Below are 22,955 nucleotides of genomic sequence, written 5' to 3'. Positions count from 1 at the left end.
CTCACTTTGAAAAAATTATATAAATCATATTGTCAAATTATCATAATTATATGGTCAAGGTAGCGTCAATAGACAAGAACTGAAAAATAACACTAATTAGAAAGCTGATTATATACGAAAAAGATTAATGAATATCCCGGATGCCACTGTTCACCTAGCAGTAAATGGTACCTGGGAATTAGACAGCTGTTACGGGCTGCTTCCTGTGTGTGTGTGTGTACTCACCTAGTTGTGCTTGCGGGGGTTGAGCTCTGGTGTGTGTCTGTGGAGGGGGGGGGGGGGGAATTGTTAGTAGTTAGTAACAGTAGATTGACAGTTGAGAGGCGGGCCGAAAGAGCAGAGCTCAACCCCCGCAAGCACAACTAGGTGAGTACACACCTACACACAAGACGCAGATCTATCTCTTGTAGCGTGACAGTTATTAGCAGTAAATACTAACGTGGCTCCAAGTGTTATTGAACGCACAACATGACAGAGTTATTCAGTAATAAGTGTGTGACTCTGGATTATACAGATGTTCTACAACTGTTATACGACGCGCTACGAAACCATTTTTGACTTTATATTTCAAAAATTCTGTTTAGGCTTTGCTACGTAAGCAGATAATTCGCCTCTCGCTGAATATTACGGCCGAATCGCCTTAAAGTTTAATTGCATTTCGTATGACTACAATTTTCTAATATACACAATAGCTGAAGCAAAATCTTTTGTTTAAACTGTGTTAAATCTCGAAATGTTTCATGAATGAAAATGACTAACCTGAATTGACACACTGGACCTTTTCAGGAAAAAGTATATATATGAGTTGATTCATTCCACTTTTCACGACAAATGACAAATATTATACGACAATATTAGACGATGTTATTATGATGTAATATCACATATTAATAATTAATATTGTTTTGCAAACCACTACGAAAACTCGCATAATTTACCGAGCCTATCATTGCTTGTGATAGCCTCGCGGTGGAAACATGTTGCTGTGTTCAACTATGTGCTTTGTCATTACCCTGGGAGCTTGCAACTCCCCAATCATGGTGAGAGACGAAAGCCGCCCATGCAATATCGAGAGCCCCCAAAAAATAATAAGAAAAATCAGTCTTGCCAAACGTGTTTTTGCACGAGAATTGTGTCTTAGAGTGACTTGTTTATCAGCCTCAGCTCTTCTGAAGTAATGCAGTACTGGCGAGATGTCTCTAGAGTTGTCTAGTTTAACCTTGCATCACACCTAACATTACGGAGCAGTAACTCCCTGTCATGACCAATTGTTATGCAGTTACAAGTGCAATATTTCCACAGCGGACGTAACAATATGAAAGATCAGTGTTCAGGTGCCCAAGACACACACATGGTCTAGCCATCTTGGGAGAGCAAATTAAGCTGTATTTGTTTTACAACAAGAAGTCGTGGACATATTAGTATTGCTGTCTCCCGGTGAACCACATCTTGGTCACCTCTTTTAACAGAGATGCAAGAGAAATTTGGTCGGTGTTGACACAAGGCGGCAGAGCATTGCAGGAGTCCTGTATAAACAATGCCTTATGGGATTGAAATACTAAATTTTTATGCTGACTTTTAAAATCATATTTAAAAATGCAAGCGTTTGGATCCTTCGCTAGTTAATAACCCGAGCTGTTAAGCGTGTCAAGTCCAACCCAAGCCCATTAGGCTTTCATTTGTTTTCCATAACTTTATATTAATGAGTTTATCTGAATGCAGAATATTATGCTCGTATAATGTTTAGAATATTTTGGTAAAGGTTTTATGTATTTTATTTACCTAACGAAGGAAGCAGTTTACGTATTTAGATGGATTAAACGTTATTAAAGTTGCAATTTCTATTTGACAGTCAAGACGTCTGAAACATTCTTTCTCATTGTTAGCTGCTTTTCCAATGGTAGTTTGGTCCAATTGTACACAAGATCTTCAACAAAGCTCATCTTCAAACTGTCAAACCCGTTCGGTTAGGATGTTTTAGCTCAGTTTAGGCTCGGTCGGGTTAGGTTTGTCACATTTCCACCTCCGTCATAAAGGGAAATAAGTTTATTTTGGTGCATAATTTCCCCGAACGCTAGTGCAACTAGCGCATGGGTAGATAGTTATTGTGTTATTTAGAGACACCTAACATTGCCTAGCCTAGCCTAGCTTACTTAGCCTAACCTAATGTAGCTTCCTAAACTTAACCGAGCTTACTTAGCCAAACAAAATTTAACCTAACTCAGCCCAACCTAACCACCGTATCTTAACCAAACCTTATAAGGTACATTAGCCCAGAGAAGACAACAATGACGTTTGCAGGTTTGACTGACCGGCCGTTCAGTCTACACTATTACGTGGGTTACGGTATCCGTAGACACTTGAGTTATCTTGAGTTATCTTGAGATGATTTCGGGGCTTTAGTGTCCCCGCGGCCCGGTCCTCGACCAGGCCTCCACCCCCAGGAAGCAGCCCATGACAGCTGACTAACTCCCAGGTACCTATTTACTGCTAGGTAACAGGGGCATTCAGGGTGAAAGAAACTTGCATACTATTACCAAATATTAATACAGGCAGCATAAGGGTCATTCGTAGTGTTTCATAAATGATACGTTGCAGCGGGTCTCGGTTTGCAAAAATCATATTAGAAGAATCTAATTTATTTTAATTAATGTTGAACTGGTTTATATTTATACAAACTCGAAACTTGACTTCATGAAGATATTGACTTAATTTACAAGATTGAATAACATGTATACAAGATAATAATAATGTAACATATTAATAGCATATATCAATTTCCTTTCATTAAAATAAGACACATAATTAAATCCGTAGTGAAATATTTAATGAATATAATAACATAAGTGTTTCAATACATTCTGTTAGTCTGATATCAGCTCCGTCGTTTAGTTGACAAATTTCTATTATAAGAATTTGTCTATTCATGAGAATAAAACTATTGTTGAATGTAAACAAATATTATAATGTAACACATTAAAAACGTGTCATAAGACATTGAATTGATTATTGTCAAAAATAATATTGCTAGAGCATATTGAAATCTCAAATATTTCACATATCTATAAGAATTTTGCTTTTAGAGTTAATCAAAACAAATTTGCCGCGTAGTTAGGTTCCCTCCGATTTAAGCCTGATTGTCAGAAGTGTGGGAGGCATGTGGGCGTGGGTCACACCACTGGTTAGTTACGTGGGCGGGGCGTGGGTCACACCACTGGTTAGTTACGTGGGCGGGGCGTGGGTCACACCACTGGTTAGTTACGTGGGCGGGGCGTGGGTCACACCACTGGCTCATTACGTGGGTGTGGGCGTGGGTCACACCACTGGTTAGTTACGTGGGTGCCGCATTCATGACCTAAAGCCGCAAAAATGCAATGTGATTGCCAGTCCCTTAAGAGGTGACGTACAGTTACGTTATCTTACTCTGTGGTCGTGCAAATGTTTTCTGAAGTGGTATTTTTAGTCGAGAAATTTTGTGTTTTTTAAACTCTGTCTCTGTCTGTCTGTTTATCTGTCTGTCTGTCTGTTTGTTTCTCTCTCTCTCTCTCTGTCTCTCTCTGTCTCTCTCTCTCTCTCTCTCTCTTTCTCTCTCTCTCTCTCTCTCTCTCTCTCTCTCTCTCTCTCTCTCTCTCTCTCTCTCTCTCTCTCTCTCTCTCTCTCTCTCTCTCTCTCTCTCTCTCTCTCTCTCTCTCTCTCTCTCTGTCTCTCCCACTTTCATAATTTAAGTTTATTATAATACATATATATATATATATATATATATATATATATATATATATATATATATATATATATATATATATATATATTATATATATATATATATATTATAATATATATATAATATAGTAATGTTTGTTAATGAAAGTAAGGGATGGATTGTAGGGTAATGTAAGAGTCTAGACAAGGAGAGGAATATTAACGAAACAAGGTCAGCATTTAGTCTCCCTTTCTCTGCACCCCCCCCCCCCCCCCCAAGTTCCCCCAATACGCGGGGTAACCCGCATGAAGGAGACCACAGGTAGACATCTTTGTATCCTTCCAGTCCTGCAGATCCTTCTCGTTTAGGACATCCAAGGACACCCAGCTCTTGCTGTTCAGGTCCTCCCCCCCCCCACCTCCTACTCCTTCCCCACCCCCAGCTCTCCTTACCTGCGTCCTCATTTATATTAAGTGAGGAGGCGCTGAGGCGCACCACGACGGGCTCACCATAGCCCGTGCTACCTGGAACTTTTTGTTCTGAGTAGATGAATCTTAAACAACAACACCTGAGGGCGGGCCCAGAGAGGCTTCAAGATGTTACACGACCAAAGACCACATTCACTCCAGACATCTACCACCTGTGAGTTACTCATGCCCGTGCCTCCTGTGGTGGTGGCTTACTCTTCGTGAGGTGTGGCGGGTGGGAGGCTACAGGGGTGACAATGGGGGAAGGGATAGTCTGCTTGAGACACATGTGCACGGACCACCGCAAGCACACACCTGCATGCGTGAGAGCACACACGCACAGCGGGCAATTACTTTGAGCCATGCAGTCACATATAGGTTATCAAACACACGTGACCACCTCTTGTAGAGGCAGTTATACAGGTGTGAGGATTGGGTGGGATGTGTGGTTTCTGGTCCAGAATCAACAACACATTTGAACGTTAGCCCCCCTCTCACCCCCGTCACGGCCTCCCCACACCCACCTCTCGTATCTGCCCCATGACCCACACCCACTGACGCCCTTGACCGGGGAAAGTGGCACAAACAGCCTCCAGAGAGTTGGACCCGGCACCCCTGGCTCTCTCAGGCACCGTGGATCAGGTCCTCGTGCCCAACCCCCCCAGCCTTTGATGCCCACACACACACACACACACACACACACACACACACACACACACACACACACACACACACACACACACACACACACACACACACACACATGCCTCTTATTGAATCATCAGCTCCTTTTTGCGTCGCGGAAACCCTGAAATGGTTCCAGTTCCTCCGCGAAATAGCGGGCTCAGTGTAGGCTGTCTCCGGGCTCAGTGTAGGCTGTCTCCGGGCTCAGTGTAGGCTGTCTCCGGGCTCAGTGTAGGCTGTCTCCGGGCTCCATTTAGGCTGTCTTGGGCTGACAGTGGTCTATCTTTGGTATTAATTTGAGAATTTCCTAGGTCCTTATGAACCTCCAAAACTGACAAAATGAGTCGTATATTCTGCTTTCTTTTATTTAGAGGAACCATTGTTGAATGGTGCCTTATTCTGTCATTTTGATGCGATATATTTTCTCTTTTTGTAGGAGGGGATTACAAGTAAATTTGTTGGGGGGCATCTGTCGATATTCTACTGTATAAAAGCAAGATTTTTAGTACTATATAAAAACCATGTGTGTATCGCAATCCAGTTTTGATGAGAACAAAGTGCAAGAATATTGAGGGGGGAAAAAATCAAGGTCTTACCCTGATGGGAACCAGTCCTCTCTTGCCCACGCCGCACTACACCTCCACACTTCTCCAGTGCACTGCTCCGCCACACCTCCACACCCTGCCACACTACACCACACTACTACACTATTAAGCCACATTGCACCTGACTGCCACGCCACACTTCACCTGGAAACACAATCATGTTGGGGCGAGCTACAGTAATATCATCATTTTACTGTGCTGTAGTGATTGAAAATGTAATTGCTTTCGAAACTGTACATCCTTTCCTGCTTATGTCACTCTCTGTGTTGCTGTTGCCGCTGCTGTTACTGCCCCTGTTGCTGCTGTCCCTGTTGCTGCCCCTGTTGCTGCTGCTGCTGTCGCTACTGTTGCTGCTGCTGCTGTCGCTACTGTTGCTGCTGCTTCTCCTGCTGTTGTTGCTGCTGCTGGCACTCTGGCCTATAGACTCGCCTCCCTCCTACTTGAAGTGCTCCAACACTTCCAGATGGCACACTTATCTCCATTCACACACTCTCGTGTGACCCCGCGCTCACTTCAGTGCCCTGAGAGTGGGTCAAGAAACCTCACGCACACACACACACACACACACACGCAACCCCACTCGAGCACATATATGCACGCACAGTCTAGTTAGCATCGGTAGGACACGAACTAGGGACCTCAGATGGGAACTGGGTATCCGAGTGAGCAACACGGATATTTAGATAATCTGTGATCAGTATCAGAGTATTCAGTAAATGGACTGACTGAAAGGAATTGAATGCAGCTATGACAGCGCTCCAAGGGATCAGTGGACCCTTAAATCAGGCGATTAAAGGTCGGGAGGTTGTCCCTAAAAGTTGAAGCTTAACATTTGTAAGCACAGCTTTTTGTTTAGAGAGAGAGAGAGAGAGAGAGAGAGAGAGAGAGAGAGAGAGAGAGAGAGAGAGAGAGAGAGAGAGAGGTGGGGGGGGGGGGGAATTGCCCTCATGACTGTTTACTACAGACTTGGATATGGATATATTTGGGTATTTAAGTATCATTGCCACTACCTCATGCCCATACATACACACTACCTCATGAATGTTCTTCATCGTGACAATAATGAATAAATGGAGCACCCTGGAGAGTGGTAAAGGTAGAGCCAGACTCCATGCACGGCTTCAAGCGTGAACCTGACCAATAGCATCAAGATGTCGTCCCGTCACTCGTCGTACGCGTAAAGAAGCCGGGCTCCAGGAGCTGGAAGCGCTCACACGAGTGTGTATAGGTAAGACCGCCCTGATCCTGCCATCTGCAGACTGTCGCGCCAGCAGTGAAAGTGCCGGTGTCTGCAGTGCTCTGTGATCTTGACCCTTTGTTGTTCAAGGGGGAGGTAAGGGGCCAGATGGGTAGGTAATGGGGAGGGGTCGGAGGAGTATATACATGTGTGTGTTTGGGGGGTGAGGGGGGGGAAGATGAAGGTAGATAAGTATATGTATGCATATGTGTACAAAATTATGTATGAATGTATACACCTTTGCTTCTATCACACCTATATCACGTTTCCTAAATGAAGATTTGGTAAGAAGATGAGAGCAATGAAGACAATAGGAAGACATAACAGTTGGCCACAATCCCGGAGTCATCTAGCATCTGCTTAACATCTTTTTCTTCGTCTAACGAAAGTAAAAGCTATTGAACTGGCAAGCTTGCGTCTGCGGACGAGTCCTTTGTCTGTGGGAGTCTTTCCCTCCCTCTTGCTCCTCTTTCCCTGTGCTATCTTTATTCTCTATTTACTCTTGTGGAGCTCCACTAACCGCTCCCACAGCCCCCCCATCCCTGATTTTATTTAATATGGCAATTACACCGCCAAGGCAACCGCGCTGTGTAGACTTGTTAGACAGTGGATCAGGGTACCGGATTCCTTTCTCAGACCACTTTGCCCTCGCCCTAGACGCCTCGATCCCCAACCCTCGATCCTTCTCTCCGAGGGCTTGCCTGGTGAGAGACGTGAAATCAGGTACAGGGCCTAACTGTGTAGCCCACTACCAGAGGCCGAGAGTGAGGGGGTAGGGACGTTACCCACTAACTCTACCTACGTGACAAGAGTTGGTTTTCAAGAGTCGCTTTCAAGCAAGATCCTAATTGATATTATTACAAATAAATCGGAGATTTTCTGATGAACGTCATTGTCTTACCGAACGGCATTAGTCTTTGAAGACAATTGTAATTATCGAAAACTGTCGTATTCGTAGAAATCGATCATAGTCTTAGAAAACTGCGGTAGTCCTGGAAGACGTCCGCCCTCTGTGCTCGTATAATTCACCCTCGTCGTTGTCCTCTTCCTCCGGGAGTCGCAGGAGAAAGTAAAAGGGCGCGCCATGAAGAGTGACACTGAAGGTGAAAGGGGCACCTTGGAGCTTATCCGTAAAGGAGAGAGGCAGTGGCCACTTTGTCGGCTCACTTTCACTCCTAATACCAACCGTTCGGGTCAGTTTTTCCAGCAAGTTTTTCCAGGGGGGAGGAGTTCTTTTTCCAGCCCCAGCTCCCTCCTCTTCTCTCACAGACCCTTATCTCTAACTTCTGATCTTGGGTGATGGGTGGAAAGGCTTGGTGCTGCTGCTGCTTCTGGTCTAGGCCCTTAACCCCAGGTCCTCGCCCTCATACCCTCGCCCTAGGGTCTTCTCCTTCCACCCCGGGTCCTTCCCACGCCCCCCAGAGTGTTCGCGCAAACAGGTGGACCCTCCGGGGGCCCCCTCATTTATGGTTGGGGGCCAGGTCCTCGCCCCTCCTCTCCGGGGCAAGGAGCCCTCTCTTGCACCCCCTCATTATGAGTTCTGCATTCCTCTGTTTCTTGTGAGTTTGTGGGGAGGTGGCAAGTCTAGTTTCACCGAACAATTGGGAAATTGTTCTCAGTCTCGTGAGTTTCTGAAGTTGACGGAAAAGGAAGGAAGAGAAGAGAACTGGAAGAGGAAGGAAAGCTATGGAAGGATATGAAAATATTACCACAACACGTCAAGTGCCTTTGAAAGGGGAGGTCGGCTGCCACAATGGGGACAAGGGGCTACACGCTTGAGAATCTGGAATTATGTACAACTCAGAATCTTGAGAATTTTGACGTGCGTACATCACACGCGCGTGTGGTTCGGGGGGGGGGGGGGGAGGATAGCCTCATTTTACACACACACACACACACACACACACACACACACACACACACACACACACACACACACACACACACACACACACACACACACACAGATACATGTCCACATATATGGTCATCCCCCCTCCCTCCCCACCTACACACACACACGTTGCTCTTTAGTATGAGTCACTTCGAGATTCCAGCGGGGGGGGGGGGGGGGGGGCTTCCAGCACGGGCCTAAATAACACCTGGGAGTACAGGGTGTGTGCATGCATGCATGGGTACTTACTAAATTGTGCTTGCGGGAGTTGAGCTTCAGCTCTTTGGTCCCGCCTCTCAACTGTCAGTCAACTGGTGTACAGGTTCCTGAGCCTATACTGGGCTCTATCATATCTACATTTAAAACTGTGTATGAAATCAGCCTCCACCACATCACTGCGTAATGCATTCCATTTGTTAACTACTCTGACACTGAAAAAGTTTCTTTTTCCTCTCATTTGGGTACTCAAGTTTCCACCTGTGTCCCCTTGTTCGTGTCCTTTGTTAAATAATCTGGCGTGTGTGTATTTATAGAAGGGAAAACGTATAGTATCTGTGTGTATGTATGTATATATCATTGTGTGTGTGCACAAGTGTTTGTGACATACACCTTCGAGTGTATTGAAGGGGTATTTGATTCTGGAGGCGCGCTTGTTCCCCAACTTGAGCTGGAGGTGAGCACAGAGCGGGATCTAACACCCACTCGTTCTGAAGAACTAAAACTGGTTTTGGATTCCTACCCGTAAGCCGGCAAACAAAATTGCTGTTGTAGAATAAACCAAAAGTTTATAAAAACAAGCAGTGTTTATATAGAATAAAGAACGTTTTTATATCCTAAACCAGATTTATATAAACTTAAACAACATTTTTCGAGTAAAAACTAAAAATTTTGTATAACTCGTTATTTTTAGAAGAACCATTTATATCTATTTCTTATATATTTAGCTATATCCTAATTTTTTCATATTTAGCTATTTCCAATTTTGTTCATATTTAGCTATATCCTAATTTTTCATATTTCTCCCTTCATTCTCCATATCACTTCTTATTCTAAATTCTCACTGGGTTTTAGGTAGTTCTCTCACTTCTCTCCCTCGGCCTTGCTGTCTTGAGTATCGTAGTCTCATTGTAGGCTTCAGTTCCCCACTCTTTATCAACAGTAACTAAATAAGCCTTATCAACAGAACTAAATAAAGTTCTACGCCTACAGCAGACTAAAGTGAACTTTACCTCTATAAATTACGAAAACATTAGTATAAGACCTGTTGCTTCTCGTTCACTTGTAAAAGTAAGTTGAAGGACCAGTTTAGCCTCGCCCTGCCCACCATGTGCCCGGGTGTAGGTGAATGTGGGCGTGCAGTGGGCGGCCTAACCAGGATCTAGCACATTGAGGACAACAAGTGCTCTATAGTGCAATTATTTATGTTTTTGTATTGTCAATGTTGTAGTTTCCGCAGCAGAGGCGCGTAGGCTGGGTACCGTTCACAGCCTCGCTCTCGGCATCTGGCCTCAGAGATGTCAGAACCCGTCTCGCGGTTATCCAACGTAAAAAAAATAACGCGTAAAATATATATTTACATTTTTCTCCGGTCCTTTCATGGCTACAAATTAATTGCAAGCGCTATTGACTTTTTCTTTTAATCTAGAACGGATGACATGTGAGTATTTTATGTCCCAATGAAGGCTAAAAGGCTTCTAAAACTTTAAAGGTCAGTTAGGCAAGATATATTCCAGGAAATGCAGATCCCTCCTCCACCCCCACAACTCATAAAGCCCACACACCCTTAGGGTTTAGTGTCAGCCAGACCTCCCTCCTGGCAGCAGGACCCATGGTACAGTTGAGGCGTGGGTTGCAAGAGCTGTCCAACTGGTTTACTGGAGGTCCAGCTGGCCATGCACTCCCTCCTGCCATCACGTAGCCGACCATGTTTTTTTTCTGCAGTTGAACATGTCAGACTGATTTGCAACTGCCCATATTCCAACATGTTTGCAGGGGTGATGGAAAACAGGGCACGGAATACGAATATATGCAATAGGATGCTTTTGCAATAGAATTATGGGTCTCATGCTAAATGTTAGTGCTCCAAAAAAACTTTATCTGTCTTGCTTTTAGACATTAAAATTTTACACTTAATTTAACCTTAACACATTAACGTGGATATATAACTGTTCAAGCATACACAAGATATGCAACATGTGTTTCACCTGGCTGCAGTATGACTGCCATGAGTAGCGTGGGCGAGCCGTCTTGTGTGCCGCAAGACCCTCAAGTTACCTGCAGCCTAGCGAAAGTCCCACCTGCTTATATAATTTGTTGATCACCGTTCCTCGTCTTAGCAAACGCTTTTACACAACGCTGAAGATATATAATATATAATATATAGCCCTCCAATCCCTGGATGGAATAAAAGTCCTTCCGTCTGAAATTTATGAAACAAATAATCAGCGATGGCAAGTATGCCCCTGGAGGTGATGGAGAACATTTGATCCATGATCAGGAGACTTTCCCTTCGGCCTGCCAACCGTGGCCTCAAGAATATTGGGAAACATGAGTGGAGGTGTCACTCACCTTCCTCTGCTGCCCACGCCGGCCTCACCCACGCTAGCCGGGTACAGTTAAAGGTGTGTTGAGTCGCCTTGCATGGAGCACCCACTTCATCCTCCCTCCACAGCTCAGGAACTGCACATAGCCTAGTTCTCTGTCTGCCTCTCTGTCTTAAGCTTCATGGATGCAAAATGCTTTGAACAAATAACGTTTTATCCTTTTATTTTGACAAGAGTTCTTGTTTACAGTAAATTTTACATTTTATTAATTAGCAATGACTCGCAACAGCATTGTGCCGATTCCTTTTCGTATCTGTTTTATTAACTGATTTTTTTTATTTCATTTTACTTCTACTATTTATATAAGTAGCCTCAGAACAGGATCGGCTGTTTACATACCGTTTTGGCCGGTATATTTACAGAAAATCATGGTGTATATAATAACAATTTTTTTTATTTTTTTATTATGTACTTATTAATTACACTGTAAAAACTATTACTAATGCGCTTTAAGGATGGATTGGATTGGCGAATTTTATGTGTGGCTGAGCCTAAGGTGAACCTAGTTGCTTAAATAATAGTTACAGTATCGTACTGTATACTAGTGACACAGCATAATGATAATTATAATAATGATAGAAGATTCTTTTGGAGTCTGAACTAAATAAATGATTACATGTAGGCCTAACTCTATATTAAGTAATCTCAAATCCTTCCCCCCCCCCCCTCCAAGAATATATACTGCAGTATGCCCTGTCTCTTAAACCAGATAATGTGTTCTTATGTACTGAACATCCTAACTGATCGTGTGTGTGTTTACAACTCTTCATAAGTCTGCGAACATTTGTGTGGTTTGGAGGTGCATGCAAGTTACTCCATATTAGCCCCAGTGACTACCAGTAGGCCCCTCTTCCGTCTCCTAGCTGTGCCAAATCCTTTGGTCACTAAAACAAGAAAAGTAAACATGTGCTGGCCTCGCATCATCACCAAGAGCGTCGGATGATGTGGTGACTTAATTTGACCACCTGCTTGCTACCCCGTCCTAACTCCTGCTCTATCTGAGCAACAAATGTCTTCTCCAAACTCAGGATTTCTGTCTTTTACTTCAGAACTACCTTACCTTGTGGAGGTTCCGGGGATCAAAAGCCCCGCGGCCCTTTCTCGTGCCATGATTTCATGATAAATAAATCCATTTCTTCACGTAATAAATAAACCTCTTTACACTAATGTATAGAGACTCGGGTTCCTGCTCGCCAAACGGGATCGAACGTGAAACTTGCAGAAAAAGTGAGAACACACCTCAAAGGACATGGGTGTTGGTGGCAACTTGCGGGCGACCTTGCTAGAGCCATATTAGACGAGGGCGGGGGCTGTGTGGGCGTGGGCGGGGTCTCCAATTTATTCTAGCTGTGGTTGTGACCTCGGGGATGGGGAGGGAGAGGGGGGGGGGGGACGTTTTGATTACCTGTGAGTGACGGTGTTCCTATTGGCTTGCCCAAAGGAGGGGAGGACCGAGGTGGGCCAAGGGTCAATGTGGACCAGAGGCCGAGGTGGGTCAAGATATGGAGGTGGGCCAGGGTGCAAGGTGAGCCATGGCGTGGGTCAAGAGGGTGAGGTGGACCGAGGTGTGGGCCAGGAACCGCGGCGGGCCAAGGCATTACAATATGTCTTGCTAACAGCTCACCTAAACCTTGATATCAGTGGGACTTATAAGGTTATTACAAAAAAAATAACAAAAATTTGACAATTATATAAATTATCACGTATTAATTGCGTTATACAGAAATTGCAATATTGTTGTTCAATTCAAATTAAATTTTGTTCATTTTGTCGTAAAAATTGTTCGGTTAATAGTGTCAAATGAGAACTGTGTCAGTTACTAATTGTCGTATGGCCATGAACCCAACACCAAAAAAAATGATTTCACAATTTATTCTAATCCGGTCGTTTCTTCTCTCACAGAAAGCGAGATGCGGCTCATATTGGTTGCACTGGCTGTGCTGGCTGGCGTGGCGAGCGCTCAACACCAATGTAAGTCTATGTCTATGTTTATTATTCAAGTTCGCACATTTTTGTATATAGTTTCATAGCAGTCACTGTACATAAACTTATATAAATAGTAGATTAGCTTGTAAATTTATTAAATGTTGTGAATGTGTTCAGTGTCATTATTTTTTCTTTTCTCTGCCTCTTAATTTCTATATATTTTCTCTTGTTGATTGTGATGTAGTGTTCATCTGTTGTATTTTGAGCTATAATAACTGTAGTCCTGTAGCTGTTGTTGTAGTAATGTTCTAAAATCCTGCGTATAATCATTCTGTATTTCCTCTGGGGGAAGATGTTGACACCTTTCCCCTTGGGTTAAATATCGCATGTTCTAACCATCAAGTTAAAGTGTGAGTCTGTCATGTATCGAACCTCATCTGAAGAAGCAAAAATATCGATCTCTGAGGTTCATTAGATACGAATCGACCAATAAATATATCAGTGGATTCCAAAAATTACTTGCTAAATATAATAAAGAGTATTTGCCACCACTTGAATGGTATGAATATACTTTTTTGATATAGTTAACATTCTTTTCAATAATAGATGATCTTTCAATCACAGATTTGATTTATACAAAGGTCTGTTTGTTGTGTATATAATTTAGTTTTGTTATAAATGTGGTTGTTATAATTATATATATATACAGATTGAATTGAATTAAATCTATATTTTCAATTAATGGCGTGCTTGAGTAAATTATAATAGGTTAGAAATTTGTCCAAATTTATTGTAATAGGCTTGAATTTATTATAGTAGGCTCGACCATGCTTCGGAGAGCTTGTAATATATGTCGTACTTAATAGCCAGAACCGCACTACTTGCCCTAATATGCAAGGCCCAATTTACCTAACAAGCAGAGTGATTTTTCGTTCCAAATTGGTTTATTCTAATTAATATTATTATATTAAGAACATGAATTACTGACTTAGTTATGTTTAGTTAGGTTAAGTTAAAATTGGTTTGATTAAATTTCTATATTTGAACTCAAATAAAAAAAATCTAATCAAATATAATGTAATGGAATGCTTAATCATTCCATAAGAAACAAATTTGAAAAATAATAATATTTCAGGAAAATCGGCTTGTTAGGCACCATGGCCTATTAGGTACAACATATACAGGATACACATAATCTCAACTCATCCTCCTGAAATGAGAATACTTATAGTAAGTATCTGGTGGGAAGTATCAATATATAGTGATGAACCACCAAAAAGTTGACTTTTTATTAATTTGGACAGACTACATTTTTTTAACCACAACATATATATATCAGACCTAACCAAACCTCTCCTAGCAATCCTAGGCCTAATACAGCTTTCGTAGGTTTAATATATTACATAGGTGTGCTATACTAGGTCTAGGAATATTTAGTTCTATTTTTAGCTTCAGAAAAAAAACAAAGCTAAAAAATGAATTAAATATTCCTTGGCCTAGTATAGCACATTTATGTAATATATTAGGCCTAAGATAGCTGTATTAGGCCTAGGATTTCTAGGTGAGGTTAGATTAGGTCTTATATTTATGTTGTGGTTAAAAAAATCTAGTTTGTCCAAATTATTAAAAAGTCAACTTTCTGGTGGTTCATCACTACATATTGGTACTTTCCACTAAATGTCACTATGAGTACAGGTACTTTCATTTTAAGCGGATGGCGTCCGATTTTCATATATAATTTTTATTAGAAACCTCTATGCATTGTTAGTCAAAATATTCAATACATTATTAATAAATAAATAAACATTGTTTGTTAGATATTAACAATAACTTAACAGTGTTTGTTAGATATTAAACAATCTGATATTATAAATTTATACAAATTATTAATATAATCAGATTGTCAAAATGAAGCCACATAAATTTATGTAAAATTAAACCCCTTTATCGTGTAAAAATTATTAGAGTAACCTTTCAACAATTTATGTTAGTAATTTGCCAACGGTTATTGATAACAGACCTTCCTATATCTGTAATTTATTTCGATATTTACAGGTTTAGTTCCACGGCCGTTAGTGTTGTTGGGTTATCTGCGATGAGAGATAACGGGGTTTAATTCTGGTATATTATGATTGTCTTACTATGATGGCGCTTTTCTTATCTCTACTTTGAGAGACTGATGACCTTTCACTGTATCATGTATGTCTCTCACTCTCTATTTCTTACTTTCTGTACTTCTCGCACCGTCTGTCTTTGTTTCTCTTCCTTTCTCATGACTGTCTATGCCTCTCTTTTCTCACAACTCAGTTTTTAATGCAGTTATCGAGAGCGAGGCAGAGCTGCTAGCTCTGCCTCATGACCAGTTGATCCACTCTGACGCAGAGTTGGAGGCTGTAGAGACCGTGGGTTCTCAGACCCGCAGAGACATCCATCAGCTTACCCTCGAGGAGCCCTACAGCGCCTCCTTGAGAGAGCTGCCCTTCGGAGCCCGCCTTCCCGGCTACGAGAAGATCCAGTACGCCTATGGATACACCATACCAGAAGAACAGAGTTCACAGGTCTTGACTACAACGACTGAAAGAACTGTCGGGGAGCAGCAAGCGACAAATGAATTCAAACCCTTTTACTTCCTAGCTCCGCCGGAGACTAGGCTGGTGCCCCCAAGTGAGGAGTATCGGCCTCCATGGGTTGTGCCTGGCGTTACTGTGCCTCTTGCGTCGCATATGCAGATTCCAGGGGTTAAAACAGTGACTCACTCCGGCATCTTTGATTCATATCTATCTCCCGTCTTCGATTTTAACACAACAGACCCCTTGCCCTCACCGCCAATCGAGGAGTATCTACCCCCTGAATTCGGGTTCGGAACTGAGCCCACCACCACACCAAGGATTGTGCATTCTGTAATACCTACAGTGAAATCCGAAGAAGAGTCCGCTCGAGTGACAATAAAGACCGACTCTTCTGTCCCTACCCCTCCTTCGGGAGAGTACCTACCACCTTTTCTTCAATCACACGTTGGAGTGAGAGATGTGAAGAAGAAAGAGATAACTGAAGGGGTCAAGGGGGAAAGGGCACCTCTACCTCCAGGGCTTCAGAGAAGGGCAGATTGTCTCCAGAGTACCGACTGTCTGGATCATGAGGTGTGCCTGAAGGAGAAGTGCGTCAATGGGTGTGTTATAGCGGAGAGTGTGTGCGTGGGCCTCTCCGTCTGCCGCACGCGACGTCACACTCCCGCCTGCGTCTGCCTCAACATGTCCACAGCCATCACGGTGAAGGTGGGCGGCCGCGAGCAGTACGACTGTGTGCCTATGGTCATGCCGGAGGGGGTACAGGGTCGACCGGGCCATCGGAGACCAGATACAATCTCTGGCCGCATCCTAAACAGGTGGCAGCGACCCTCTCCCACAGTGACGGTGGTCCGTGGCACCCCACACACCTACCGCACCTCACCCGTGGCAGTCTTGCGTAAGCAGTCATACTGTCATCTCTTCACATGAACTCTTCACTTCGCTCAGTTTCACTTACGCTCTTCCGTTTTTTTCCCTCATTTTCAGCATACTCGTTTGGTCCGCTGTTGCCGATCGCCCCATTCTCTGTGTACCGTAAGCACTGCTCCCTTGATTACCGTAGTGTACATGGTGACGTAGCTCTTCAGTCACATGCCAGCAGCAGGTGTTGATGCTCACTGACTCACTTTAACACATGAGTTACGCGGTGTGCAGGTGTCTATGTGAAGCCTCATTTCCCACCACCAAGCCCTTGCTGACTGACGTTCTCTCTCGTGTGGGAGGAGGGGCGGCTCCACACCCCCCACCCACCCCTCCCTATTAACATTCAGCCCCCCCCCCCACATTCCACCACCACCACCTAGTCACCTGCTGCCGTAAAAGACGATCACGTTAACCTATGCATTTAGTTCCAGGGAATACCGCTAAGCAAAACTGAAAATCTTACACCAGCCAGAAAAATTGCTAATCTCTAACATACCACAAATAATAACAGAAACATTAACAAAAGATTCTCCTTCACGTCTACTTGGAGGAGACTACTTGGGATTGAGTGGTACCAGAAATTGTTAGACAGTAGGGCAACCGGCTACATATTGCTATAGGCACCAGTGCCACCAGCTCCATGTTGCTAGGCACCAGTGCCACGCTGTTAATACTACTCCTGGCCCCGCCACACCTTCTCTTACCTGTCTGTTGTTGAATCTGCGTCTGTGAACCTCAAGAAAACATCCACAGACACTCCTGGATGTGATGCCAGTGTCAGACTCCATCACCAAGATAACCTTCCCCCCAAAAAAATATCAGGCAAGAATGTTCACATACACTGTCTCCCAGTCTATCCGACCACGCCAAAAATCCCCCACAAGCACTGCTGCCAGACGCCACAGCCACTCCACTCTGGCATAAAGAAAATATCACTCACTTCTCCACAAACACAAGTTAGGCGGGCGATCAAATGACAAAGGGGCAACATAGTGATAATGGTGAGATGACATTGTTTGGCATTCAAGCGCACAGGGTGCAAAGCCCCTGTGTAAATGTATGTGATTTTGACCTCTCTTCTCCATCTGTGTGTGTGTTAATTTCGAACATTTTCCACATATTAACAAGTTGTCGATTTGTGTGATGATAATCTGTAGCGAAATGAATTATCTGGTGATAACACTTTTAACAAATTGATTTGTTTAATATTGATTCTTGTAACAAAAGTATTTGTGTAACAACTTTTAACAAAAGCATTTTGAAACAATTTTTAACAAAAGTGTTTGTGTAACAACTTATAACAAAAGTTTGTGTAACAACTTTTAACAAAAGTTTGTGTAACAACTTTTAACAAAAGCATTTTGAAACAACTTTTAACAAAAATATTAATTTATAATATTTTTTGCATTGCATTTTGTCACTTGGTATTCTATGATTTTTGGGCCCTACTTTGTATAGGCCTATGTGCACACGTGTACGTCAGTATATGCCAACACACACACACACACACACACACACACACACACACACACACACACACACACACACACACACACACACACACACACACACACACGCGCGCGCATGGCATGGAAAGCCCACAGCCTGCACTGAGTGTCTCACACTGGATAAACCAACCCATTCTCCTGTTTAGATAGTAGTTTTTTTTAATTACGTGCACTATAGTACAAAGATTGACGTTCTAAGCAATTAAATAGTACAACTTTGTAAGATTCACTTTATAGAGTCCGAAAAAAAATAAATTAAAAGACAAATTTAAATATTCCTAGGTCTAGTATAACACATATTGTACTATATTAGGCTTCAGATAGCGTGTATTAGGCCTAGGAAGGTTAGGTTACTTTAATTTGTCTTTGTAACATAAGTAGAAAATCGTTTCCCAGTTTGTCAAAATTCAATAGTACTGATTTCGACTTTCTAACTGGTACGTCGGTATATGTATTATGGTCCTCATCGTTACTCTAAGTACTATCAAAAGAGGAGGATGGGGCTGGAATAAACACTAAGGTGAGCGTATACGTGTGTATCAATGTATACATGCGTATACCGATGTATCTATGTATACAAAGGCATTTTTACATTTATAAAGCTAACGATAATTTTTATTATTACAATTTACTAAAAGCTGCACGTCTTCAAAATTGACCAACCAATGAGAGACAGTCATTTCAGTGACGTAATAAACTTTCGTGACGTAATTATGACGCAACGTACATAGTAATCATTTAAATATATTAATGTCGTAGTTCTCTATTCTTGTAATATTTTTTATTTTCTAATAATTGTGATTCAATTATTTGGGATTAATGATATGACCCATACTACAAATGAATATTTTTTTCGTAGCAGAATGACCTAAAAATTATCAAATTTTTATGCGGCAATTCTTCTAGTGATTTTTTATTTGGATATGAGTCTTCAGAATTCAACAATTCCTTGCAACAGAATCATGGTTAGTGCATCTGATAATCAAACGTAAATATTAGTCCGATTACAAGTAATTCTTGCAATAGTAATATAATGATGATAATGATATTCAATAAAAGAACTGTACAGAATAAACCTGAACAGAAAAAATGGGAGTTACGGCTTGTAAATTCGTAACTTGTGACGAGGATTAAACAAATAAATCTGTAGAAGAATTTTGTGTTGCTGAAACACTATTTTTTGTCATAAATGTTGATGATTCTTTGTGGCAGTTGCGGGTGACGATTGTCGGTGACTTTAGGTGACTATTGTCGGTGATTCTAGGTGACTATTGTCGGTGATTGTAATGATTGTAAGGTAAGGACTGTAGGTGACTTAACAGTTGCGTGTTGAAGGGTCTGCCTGAGGACGATGCATGCGCATAGTGACCCCCATCCCATTGTAACCAGCAACACCTTACGGCACACAGCACACTTCCCCCTGTTTGTACTAGTCTGCTTTCTTCTGAAAAATATCAGACGAAAGAACAATTACAGATGTCCACCTGTCCCTTGTAAACACTTCTCAGTGTAAACACCATGTTTGTGTATTGGTTTATAGAGAGTTAAGTGTGTACACGAACAAGTTATAAACCCAAATATAAGTTGTTAAAACCAGTTGACGTGTATGTTAAATCTAATATCATAATACCCTCGAGATAAGCTATTCAATGAGCTTATACATTTATTATAACCAAGGCACACACAGCCAGCTCATCCTCTTGTACGGCTAGCAGAAGGCTACGATATCCGGATGGTTACCATAAAGAAATAAAGACGGGGTTTAGAGATGTAGTGGAGGGTCGGTGAGTGGGTCTGGCGTCCCGCCATCAATCATGGAAGGGAAACACGACTCGCTCGCTCGCTAGGCTTCATTAGACGGTTTTTATGGTGGCCGCCTGTTGTCGTGGTCTTGTCAAGCCACTGTTACTACTGTTGTCTCACTGTACTACTGTTATCTAACGACTACTACTGTTGTCTACTACTACTACTGTTGTCTACTACTACTACTGTTGTCTAACGGCTACCACTGTTGTTAAACTAGTCACTTTACCTAGCCACCCTTCCTACGCTTCTGAAAATATAGAACTGACGAAGTTTCGGTCCATCCTGGACCATTACCAAGTCGTGTGATGATGATGGTCCACGACGGACCGAAACGTCTATATTTCCTTTATTTTCAAAATTGTGATCGGGTGTCACATTTGCAGCCCCCGTTATTGTGACGTTCTTTTTGCACTCTACTTATAATTCCCACTCAAAGCCTCAGTTATTTCATGCCGTCGATGCGGCATTAAAAACGTATTTAGTTGACTAATTCGAAATAATTTTCTATTTGTGGAGCTTAAAGTCAGATGAAATATTTATTCTTGTTTAGAGATAATGATATTGTTTATATATTTTCATAATTGCGTTCCATGTGAACTTCAATTCCATATTAATTTCAATACGAAATATTTGTTGAATCACTGTCTAAATTTTGTTTTTCTTCCTCGTCCCCATTGATGCCTTTACTGGCAATTTCTGGTGCATCGTGACGGCTCTTGCTGGCTTGCTCTTACCCTGTGCAGCCAGAGAGAGAGTGAGCGCATTCCGACAAGGAGGATTCAGAGATGACGGCTTCCAGGGGTCGAGGACAAACCCATGTTCTCCGTCGCCATGCGGGCCCAACACGCTCTGTGAGGTCACACGAGACGACAGAGCCCGCTGCAGGTGTCTTGAAGGCTATGTCACCGAATCGACTACCATCGAGGGCTGCAAGCCTCAGTGCGTCGAGTAAGTACCGGTGATGTAGTCTGCACCATTGCTTAGGTGCCAGTTCTTGGTGATGTTTCCCCGCAGGTGTTAAATCACTTCTGGGGCGAAATATGAGCATGTAGTCGTTTTTGGGGTGAAATACGTAATATAGTTCGTATGGGATTATTATTATTATTATTATTATTATTATTATTATTATTATTGTGGTAATATTATCATGTATGTACTAAAAGTGGAATTATGTTTTAGTGTTGCAAAGCTGTGACTTTCCTTCTCTGTGCCACAGAGACGAAGAGTGCCCTGACGACCACAGGTGTCGGAACAGGAAATGCGTGCGCGTGTGCGAGGGAGGAGCGTGCGGCTTGAACGCTTATTGTGACGCCCGGAACCATAAACCGATTTGCGAATGTCCACCAGGTTACAGAGGCAACGCCCAAACTCAATGCACCAGATCCCGTGAGTATCAGTAGATGTATGTGGGTGAGAGAAAGGGGAGGGAGGGAGTAGGATATGGGGTTCCTATACTACCTTTTCCCCCCTTCGTGTTCTCTTTGTGTCACAGTCTTAATCTGAATTTTCTTTCATAATCCACGTATATTGTCCTTGCAAGCTAAGCGCCTGTAGCAATGTGTTAGTGACTTCACGCGCCTCGCGCTGTATAAAACATATTATAACCTGGAGTGTTATCCCGTGTGTGCCAGTCCCTGAGCTCCGAGATGCACCAAAACCTCTCCCTGTCGACCCCTGCTACGGCAATCCCTGTGGAGAAAACGCCGATTGCAAGGAAGAGAATGGGCGGGCGGTGTGCCGGTGTCCTCACGGCTACGACGGAAACCCACTGACAAGATGCAACCGTGGAGAGTGTATAGGTGAGAGGACCTCCCCGGCCGTGATACTAGTAGGCCTGGGAGTTGTGGTAGGCTGCAACACTACTAGTAGTTGTATCATTAATAGTACATTAGTAATGACTATAGCTTAGTCATTAGTAAGAGTCTTAGGGAAAGTCTTAAGTCTTTAAAGAGGGTTCTAGAATGGCATATTCAGTGAGAGCCTTACAGCAAAGTCTTATTAAGAACAAATTTTGAGGTAAATAATAAAACTATTGCAGTAAGATATAGTACTTAATCAGTACGTAATTAGTATACAGTAACAAAAATAATATAGTACAGTCACCGTTCTATAGTGACTTTACAGTCAGTTCTACAGTGAATTGCTCAGTAAAAATAATATTTTGAAGTTATTGTGTAGTCTCATTTACACTAGCTTGAGATGCACGTATTGCTGTTGGCTTCATAGAGACTCTCGCCCCACAGAGAACCGGGACTGCCCGTCCTTCAAGCTCTGCAGGCAGCTTAAGTGCGTCAACCCATGCTCCGACTCCAGCATATGTTGGGCTAACTCTGAATGCCAAGTGAAGGATTACCAGGTTATCTGCACCTGCCGGCCAGGCTACGAACCTGATGGTGACCGAGGATGCAGGAGATTTGATCCCAGTGAGTACTAACTATCCTTTGACCCCGGCTAGGGGCTATCTTTGACCCCGGCTAGGGGCCATCTTTGACCCCGGCTAGGAGCCATCTTTGACCCGGTTACGGATATCTTTAATCTCAGTGAGGGGCCTTTTGACTCCGTAGATAATTGTCCTCATCTTTTTCCCCGCTATCATATTACTCTGTAATCTCCATTTTGTGACGCTATCATTCATATAAATATTTAATACACGACGTGGTTATAAGGTCGAGCGGTGAGGTGAGTACCAAGTTCAGTTACATGTTGTTTGTGGTGTGTGTGTATATGAACACGTTGTACTGAACGGGGTGAGAATAGCTTGATCTACCTCATCCCTTTGTGTGTATTTATACCTCAATAAACGTATTTCTGTGTTTATTGAGGTATAAAATAAGGCATTATTACCCAATGTCTGTGCCAGGCAGACATTGGATAATAATGAAGGAAATATTCATGTCCACGGAATGTTGTTTTAGATTCAGCTACTTAGAACAAAAGTCCCAAAGTAGCACGGGCTATGGTGAGCCCGTAGTGAACTTCCCTGGCACAGGAGCGGGGCTGTAACTCTGTCCACGGAAGTGTGGCATGACATTTT

At 42.7% G+C, this 22,955-nt stretch overlaps 1 protein-coding gene across 2 annotated transcripts in view; it reads left to right on the top strand.

The window, feature by feature from the left end:
• LOC123761630 (asperous) overlaps positions 1–22,955 on the top strand; it is a 33,498-nt gene that overhangs the window by 3,572 nt on the left and 6,971 nt on the right. The window contains exons 2-7 of one of the 2 annotated variants that reach the window (XM_069330719.1): positions 13,093–13,161; positions 16,671–16,718; positions 20,665–20,869; positions 21,138–21,307; positions 21,553–21,720; positions 22,165–22,344. In XM_069330719.1, coding sequence (XP_069186820.1) covers positions 13,101–13,161; positions 16,671–16,718; positions 20,665–20,869; positions 21,138–21,307; positions 21,553–21,720; positions 22,165–22,344 — 832 coding nt within the window. In that variant the 5' untranslated portion in view covers positions 13,093–13,100. The remainder of the gene's footprint in view (positions 1–13,092; positions 13,162–16,670; positions 16,719–20,664; positions 20,870–21,137; positions 21,308–21,552; positions 21,721–22,164; positions 22,345–22,955) is intronic. The other variant, XM_069330720.1, reaches the window with a different exon arrangement.

This window comes from Procambarus clarkii, chromosome 24, assembly GCF_040958095.1.
Source record: "Procambarus clarkii isolate CNS0578487 chromosome 24, FALCON_Pclarkii_2.0, whole genome shotgun sequence".
In the NCBI taxonomy this organism is placed as follows: domain Eukaryota; kingdom Metazoa; phylum Arthropoda; class Malacostraca; order Decapoda; family Cambaridae; genus Procambarus; species Procambarus clarkii.
This window is presented reverse-complemented; position numbering and strand designations above follow the sequence as displayed.